This window comes from Lontra canadensis, unplaced genomic scaffold (assembly GCF_010015895.1).
Source record: "Lontra canadensis isolate GAN:19392208 unplaced genomic scaffold, GSC_riverotter_1.0 scaffold248, whole genome shotgun sequence".
Classification (NCBI taxonomy): domain Eukaryota; kingdom Metazoa; phylum Chordata; class Mammalia; order Carnivora; family Mustelidae; genus Lontra; species Lontra canadensis.
This window is the reverse complement of record NW_022631242.1, coordinates 344,189-352,797: the sequence shown is the minus strand read 5'-3', so window position 1 is coordinate 352,797 and position 8,609 is coordinate 344,189. Positions and strand designations below refer to the sequence as shown.

At 39.0% G+C, this 8,609-nt stretch overlaps 1 protein-coding gene across 1 annotated transcript in view; it reads right to left on the bottom strand.

Moving 5' to 3' along the window:
- Nucleotides 1-1,371: 1,371 nt before the first annotated feature.
- Nucleotides 1,372-8,609, bottom strand: part of LOC116862486 (AT-rich interactive domain-containing protein 4B) — a 141,191-nt gene continuing 133,953 nt past the window's right edge. The window contains exons 23-24 of the mRNA XM_032849790.1: nt 8,074-8,220; nt 1,372-3,142 (exon numbers count right to left, since the gene is read on the bottom strand). Of these exons, the coding sequence (XP_032705681.1) occupies nt 3,015-3,142; nt 8,074-8,220 (275 nt within the window). The 3' untranslated portion in view covers nt 1,372-3,014. The remainder of the gene's footprint in view (nt 3,143-8,073; nt 8,221-8,609) is intronic.

Genomic DNA, 8,609 nt, shown 5'->3' with positions numbered 1-8,609 from the left:
CTTTAAAAAAAAAAAAAAGGACAAAAACACTTTGTAAAAAATGTTAGTGGTTTTATCTATGCTGCTTCAGATTCTCCAATCTCCCCAGATTAAGAAAATTAACAAGATCTCTCAGTTTATTTCAGTAAGGAAAAAGAAGTTTTGGAAAACACTGCAAAAAAAAAATATCCTCTTAATTTTAAGCTAGGTTGATAAAAGCTAGTTCAGGAGACCAGATGAAAACTTAAGTCAAATTCTGGTAATACCAAGAAATTCTCAAACTGTCCAGAGGAGCTGGAGAGAAGGGAGAATTGTCAGGAAGGCAGAAAGGCCCAAGAGTATAAACCTCAATTCCAACAAAGTTTGGAATCGGTCCCTTTTAGAGCACTGTTTCTGTAACATACAGAGTAGATTGTATTAGTAGTTCCTTGAAAAACAAGGTTTCATGACCAGGCAAGATTGAAAACAGTAGGGGTAAAAGGAAGTTAGCCAGGTGTCTCTTCACAGGCCTCCTCAGTTTTTAATATGCTACCAATGAATCTCTGTGGGAAAAAGTGCTATATGTGGCATAGATATTTGACAACTCCCAAAGCATTTCCAGGAACCAGTATTCTAGGACTTCATTTTGGGAGCACTGTTCCAGATTTTAAAACTCATCCCTAAGAAGTTAAATTTCTGTAAACATAAATAAAAGGGTCATCCCAAAGGTAATTTAAAACTATACATTTGAGCTTTTTAGGCCTTAAAAACTGTTTTAAGAAAGGACTCTTGGTGGAAAGTTCATTAAATGGGGCAAAAAACCTAATTACCAATTTTTTTTAAATGGGGAGAAAAGCAGTGGTTCTCAACCCAGATGCATATTAAAGTCACTGGAGACCTTTAAAACAAGATCGACATCCAAGTCTCATCCTAGACCAATTCAGTACAACTCTTTGTGGGGCAACAGCTGCCCCACCACTACCACCACGGGCACAATACAGAGTGTTGACTTGTTTTAACAATGCCCAGATAATTCCAATGTGCAGTGCGGCAGAGTACGCTAAAAGTCAAAGTCCAGTGAAATGACAAGACAGAAAAAAGAAAAAAATCTGCTGGTGATGGTTCCACATGTTAAAAAAAAATATTTTTTTTTCATCTTTAAACAAATCTCCAAGTCATAAATATTCATGTTTGGAATCAAGCAAAATAGTCTATAGAGTGTATATACAATGATAAAAATTGCCTAATAAATCCTGTGTCTGGTTAATGGACTTTTAATTTTTATAGTATAGTATTTCCCTTTTTTTGGTATGTCAATTAACCCCTTCTGCTAATACAGGCTGGAAATGTATGTTCCAGTCAGTCATCATATACAGAAATGAACTAAAATTACTTAATCTTTTAGAAACAAAATCAAGGATTCACAAACTATGGCATTTTATTTCAGAGCCTTTGCTTACATTTGTACAATATATTACATAATTCTTCATTGTTTGCAGATCCTAATATATACTTTATAGCTTTTATTCTATAAGCTTTTTCTTCAACGTTTTGCTGTCAACAAATCTTTACAGTCCTGTACAAATTTGAATAACTTGAAACCATTTTCAACAAAATTAGTTACTTTAAGCACACACTACAAGACTGAAAATGCTTTTCTTAGAAAAGTTGAGTGTAAAGGATTCTGACACGTTAGCATCTACAACAAAACGCTTCGAAATTCTCACATGTCGTATTGCCAGAAAACAAATAAAACATGCCAGCTCCATCCAAAAAAAGTACACAGAACTACAATTAAAACAGTAAAACAGTCTGTACAGTAAAGTACTGTGTATTAACAGTGCCAGGTATTAAATAGCTTGAATGAACACATCCGCAATATACAAATGTCTTACAAAGGTGTAGAATTAAATACAAGTGCCAAACAGAACAGAGATTGGAATCATACAACATAAAGTCAATACAAGTGAAAACAATTTTGCGCTCATTTTGGATTTTATACAAGGCATTTAACTTTATAGGCCTACCACCCCAATTAGCTATTTATACTTAAAATAACAACCATCCTTTTGAGACAGTTCATATCAACAACCTTGAACCATACTAATACAGTTTACTTGTTCCTGAAGTCCTCTTGTTGTAGCTCATAATAAAATAAGCAATACAAATGAATTATCTATATTTAAGGAAAAAGAAACATTTACAAGAAAACACAAAAATATAACTGTTATAATTCATTATGAATAAATATACACTTTGAACTGGCTAAGTACAATCTTTATACATTGTTTAAGATTTAATACAGTTTATTAGCCATTTTCTTTTTTCACACAATGTATTATATCAAAATTAAAAAAAAATACTGATTTATAGAAAAATGGCAAAGTACAGTAGTTCCATTCCAATTTGAAGGGGCGTGAAAAGCCACTGCAAGACCTTTTAGCCTAATTCAAACCTGTAAACATGTTCAGTCTTTTTTAAAGAGAATCTTTAATATTTGGTTACCAGGATTGATGTCTAATATCCTGTTAACTGCAGGTTTTGAATTTATTACATGTGCTTGACTTATACAATTAAAGCCACCCTAAGGTGACTTGCTTTAAAAAACAATTAGCTCGTACAAATGAAAATAGGTTCATATTTTTTCATAAATAAATGGAAAAATATCAAATGTTCCAGCTTTAACAAAATACAAGGGAATACATATACAGTAAGTTATCTTAACCTGTTCTGGCCCACCGAATAACTATGCTTACTGTATTGTCTTTACAGGCAGTGAAAAGCCTCCATTTGCCACAGTGGAAGGCCTTCAAGTTACCAGACACACAATTCCCAGACAAGTTGGAAACAATTATTGCTTGAGGAAAAGCAGTTCATTGTACTTTTTCTTCATAAAAAAAGTGCACTTAAGTGCCAAGTCAGCTTGTCAAGAAACAATTTTTAAATATAAAATAGTGCTTGTCTGATTTTTTTTTTTTTGTGCCACTGTGCAGTATAAAAAAAAGACGTGGCCCTCAACAGCCATTAAGTGCAAAGTGCTTTAGCAAGTCCTGCTGTCACCTGCACTCAACTGACATTCCATTTTGTGATGCGCTGGACATTGACGGTTCAGCTAAAGTTAACATAACAGCAGCTGTTATGGAACTGGATGAAGGGGAAGAAGAGGATGAGGATGTAGCAGCACCTGAAGAAAGGGAAGACCAAACCAAAGGCTTAATAAATGTATACACAACAACAGAAAGGAAGAAAACGGAAAACGTCAGTCCTCTCAACTAAAATTCTGTGTACTCTCTAAAACCATTTAGCTGACAACAGGAGCAGTGTAAATGTCACAATACCATAATGTAAAGCAAGGAAAAATTAGTGTATCTGAAGTAGCTAGACCATGCCAACTACATTTAATGAAAAAGGACAGATCGGGGAACTCGACTCCTGCATGGATCAATTAGGAAGAAAAAAATCATGGGCCCAATCTACTAAGACATGGAAATAAAACTAAGAATCAACTTTCTGTAACAACAGAAACAAATGTCAAAAAGAACTCTGAATCCAGTAACACAGCCATGCCCATGTATATACATCTTGCCTATGGTATATTTCCCACCTACAATGACAGGGTCAAGTTGTCCTGAAGAGACCCCTTGGCCAACAAAGCCCAAAATATTTATCATCTGCCTCTACAGAAAATGTTTTACAGCCCTGTTCTGGAAGAATGTTATCTCCAGAAGCTAGAGATATGATATGCAAATCAAACATGTGTAGCTACAATCCTACTTTAAAAAAACAAGTGGAAGCATCATAGTACAGTGTTTGACTCTTTTTTTTTTTTAACACTTTATCTTAGGAGATTGTTCCATACTTGAGCATACACAAATCTACCTCTTTTTCTTTTCTTTTTTCTAGAAGATTTTATTTATTTATTTGAGACAGAGAGAACAATCAGTGCAGAGGGAGAGAGAAAGAAAGAGAGAGAAGCAGACTCCCTGCTGAGCAGAAAGCCAGATGCCAGATTGGATCCCAGGACCCAGAGATCATGACCTGAGCCAAAGGCAGATGCTTAACTGACAGCCATCCAGGCACCCCAATTTTGGGCATTTTAAATAAAAATTTAAATGTCTACTTTTTCTTCAATATAATATATCCCAATTTAAATAATTTCTATCTGTTATTATAAATATAACCACAAACTTATGGTTACTATTTTTCCTTGAGACCTATTCTCAGAACTGGATTTAGCTAGTTCTCCAAATTGAGTCAAATTGTTTTCCAAAATAATTGTGCCAATGCCTCCAGCAATGTGTATGAATTTCAGTATATTTTCCTACCACTGGTTCCAGTTATACTTTTTTTTTTTTTTTTTTTTTGGCTAGGAATAGTATCGTATTTGGCTTGCTTTTCTTTGACAACTAGGATAGTCATTTTCCTACTAGTATTTTATTTATTTCAGAAAGAGCATGAGAGAGAAAGCATGAGCATGGGGTGGGGTGAGAGGATCACAGGGAGAGGCAGAAGCAGGCTCTGTACTGAGCAGGGAGCCTCAGTTAGATCCCATACTCCCATCCCTGAGGTGGAGGTATGATCCCAGGACCCTGGGGTCATAACCTGAGCTGAAGCCAGATGTTTAACCAACTGAACCACCCAGCAGCCCCTTCCTCTTGATATTTTAATAGTATTTAGGAACTGACTTTTAGAGCTAACTCCCCAGAGAAAGGATTAATTTATCAGAACCACTTGCTACAGAGAATCTATGGTGACCACATATATGTTAGAGGAGCAGTTTCTGGATAGAAATCTTACTACATAAAAAACATTCTAGGGGCGCCTGGGTGGCTCAGTGGGTTAAAGCCTCTGCCTGCGGCTCAGGTCATGATCCTGGGATCCTGGGATCGAGCCGCACATCAGGCTCTCTGCTCAAGAGGGAGCCTGCTTCCCCCTCTCTCTCTGCCTACTTGTGATTTCTCCCTCTGTCAAATAAAGAAATAAAATCTTAAAAAAAAAAAAATTCTTGGGGCGCCTGGGTAGCTCAGTGGGTTAAGCCTCTGCCTTCAGCTCGGGTCATGATCTCAGGGTCCTGGGATGGAGCCCTGTGTCGGGCTCTCTGCTCAGCGGGGAGCCTGCTTCCCCTCTCTCTCTGCCTGCCTCTCTGTGTACTTGTGATCTCTGTCAAATAAATAAATAAAATCTTAAAAAAAAATAAAAATAAAAATTCTAAAAAGGATTAGACGACTTAAGGGTAAGGAGCTCTAGCATAAGCCTTTAAATAGTATGTTTATTATAATTGATTTTTATTATTTTTAGACAGTTATATATCAAAGAGAATCCTGATCCCCTTCCTTTGACAGAATGTTTCTGTAAATACTTTTTATATATTAACATTTAATTTCTTTTCAAATTACCCCATAACCCAGACTTTTAGCCAGGGCACAAATTAAAAAGCCTAGACAAAAGATGGAGAGAGTTATAGGACTTATCGCAACAGCAAAGGAGAGAAGGAAGACTATTCATCTAAAGAAAAAGGAAATGAAAAAGTGCTTCAGAGAATGGGAGCAGTGGAAAAAGAGGAGGGTTGGGGAGGCAAAATCGTAAGCTTGTCCCCTTCCCCCACTTTTAATGTCCCCTTTTTGCATGTGCTAGAAAACTACAAAATGTGACATTTTCCTAGGGCTCCCTTTCTCCTAGGGTCACCATCTCTACCTCACCTCCCTACTCCATCCTCTGCTAAATCAGCTTTAATCCAGCTTCTCCATCTCCACAGCCCACAGTAAATGCTCTTGAAAAGGTCACTGGTGATTCCAACATTGACCAGTCACTGGTCACTTCACTGGCCTTTCAGCAGCATTTGACAATGACAACTCTTCACTTCCTCAACTCCTGGCCTCAACTCCTGGTTTTCTTCATTCAAGGCTGCTCCTCAAGTCTTACTAGTTTGCTCTTCTCCCTCTCAGCCCTACTACCAAAAGTGGGCTTGCCTCTGCTTTCCTTCGTTTGTACCCACATTTCTTTACTAGGTGATGGCCTCAAGTACTGGGACTTAATAAACCATCTGCAGTAACTACTGTGCTGTAGCTATGCCAATGACTTGAAAATGATCTCTCTAGTCCTGTGTTCTCCCCTTAGCTACACACTTACACATCCCACCATCTACCTGACATCTCCACTTGGATGCCTTATGGGCATTTCAAAAAGTGACATGGCAGGGGCACCTGGGTGGCTCAGTGGGTTAAGGCCTCTGCCTTCGGCTCAGGTCATGATTTAAGGGTCCTGGGTTCAAGCTCTGCACTGGGCTCTCTGCTCAGCAGGGAGCCTGTTTCCCTTCCCCTCTCTCTGCCTACTTGTGATCTGTCAAATAAATAAATAAAATCTTTAAAAAAAAAAAAAAAGTGACATGGCAAAGGCGTGCCGAGGTGGCTCAATCAGTTAAGCCTGACTTCAACTTAGGCTATGATCTCAGGATCCTGGGATCTGAGCCCTTTGTTGAGCTCTGCACTCAGCAGGGAATCTGCTTGTCCCTCTCCCTCTGCCATTCACCTTACTCATACTCTCTCTCACTCTCAAATAAATAAAGTCTTAAAAAAAGTAAGGCAACATGGCGAAAACGAAATGTCTGATCCTTTCTGTGTTCCCCACACTGTCCTCTTTTCTAGGTCTTCCTCATTTCCAACGTCAGCACCAAGTAGCCTTGTGTTCCAGCTGAAAAAACGTACAAGTCCTCTCACTTCCTTTCTCCTCCACCTGCACGGGATCCATCAGCAAGCACTGTCAACCCAGCACTGACTACTCTCCATCTCTCCTGCAAGCACCCAGTCCAGGGCACTGTCACTTGCCCCCTGAAGCCACTGCAGTGGGCTCCCTGACCAATACTGCTTGCCTCCACCACTGCCTCTTTAGAGTCTGCTTTTTATATTGCAGACAGTGATCTTCAAAAACTACAGACCATGTTGTTTCCCTGTTTAAAACTTTCAAATATGGGGCACCTGGGTGGCTTGGTAGGTTAAGCCTCTGCCTTCGGCTCAGGTCATGGTCTCGGGGTCCTGGGATTGAGCCCCGCATCGGGCTCTCTGCTCGACGGGGAGCCTGCCTCCCCCTATCTCTCTGCCTGCCTCTCTGCCTACTTGTGATCTCTCTTTCTGTCAAATAAATAAATAAAATATTAAAAAACAACAACGACAACAAACTTTCAAATAGCTGTCCATCTCACTTAGAATAAACCTTTCATCCTTGCCTACCAAGCCCCACATGATTTGGCTTCTGCCTACCTAACTTGTATCTCTACCACTTTCACCACAGTGGTTTTCTTTCTGCTCCTGAAAGGCACCAAGTGTGTCCCCACCTTAGAACAGCTCTTCTCTATCTGGGGCGATTTTGCCCTCTAGAGGATTATCTGAAAAATGTCTGAAGACATTGGTTGTCATGACTGTGGGGGGGACTACTGGCGTCCAGTGGGTGGAGGCCAGGGATGCTGCTAACCCATCCCAAAGTGCACAAAACAGCCCCCACAGCAAAGAATTATCTGGCCCAAAATGTCAACAGTTCCATGTTTAAGAATCTCTAACTTAGGAAATAACCTGCTGTATCTTAGGGAATACAGGATTTTTCACAGAATGAATTGTGTCTCTCCAAATTTCTATGTTGAAGCCCTAACTTCCAGTGTGACAGTATTTGGAGATAAGCAATACATTTCCTATTGTTTAAGACCCCAGTCTGTGGTACTGTGTTATGGCAGTCCTGGTAGACCAAGAGAAGTCTTTACCCTCAGATTTAACTTCTCTCACTTTTTCTGGTCATTCAGGTCTCAATGAAAAGGTCTTGACCATTGGTAATCTAACACAACCCACCCAATCTCTGCCTTAACATTAATATCTTCCCAGTGCCGTTCATGATCTGAAATCTCATTTGGGTTTTTTATTGTTTTGTTTTGTTTTAAGGCAGATTATAAACTCCATGAAAGTGAACACTGTGATTTAAGATAATTTTTTCTCTTTAAATAACTTTTTCCATTTTATAGATGAGGAAAATAAGGCAGAACAATTAAAGAACTTGCCCAAAGATACACAGAAATACACTCACATAAGTCTAACTGCAGTCAGAAACTGCTTAAGTAAGACCAACACTTACTTTCTCTCTCTTTCTTCTTTAAACGCTTTCTCCTCCGATCAATGGAAGCTACTTCAGATTTTAATGACAGATAATGTTTTCTGATTTCCTGAAGTTTTTCTTGAAGAATTGTGATACGTTCCGCACTTGTCATATTTTCCAGGTCCGCTGTGAATTTAAAACTTTCATCAATATGTATTTTTGAACAAAATCATAGTGCATAAAAAGAAAACATACAGTATGGTTGTAGAAAAATGTCAAATAAACTAAAATTAAGGCTTGTGGGTATTTGTTTCCATGAGATTTTTTTCTTCCTAGCGTAAAACAACATAAAACGCCATGCCTACATAAGGACGCCTGGCTGGCTCAGCCGGTTGAGCAAGTGATTCTTGATCTCGGGTAGTGGGTTTCAAGCCCCACGCTGGGTGTAGACATTACTTAAAAATCTTTAGGAAGGTGGGGGGCATGCCTGGGTGACTCAGTTGGTTAAGCCACTGCCTTCAGCTCAGGTCGTGATCCTGGAGCCCCGGGATAGAGTCCCATATTGGGCTCCCAGC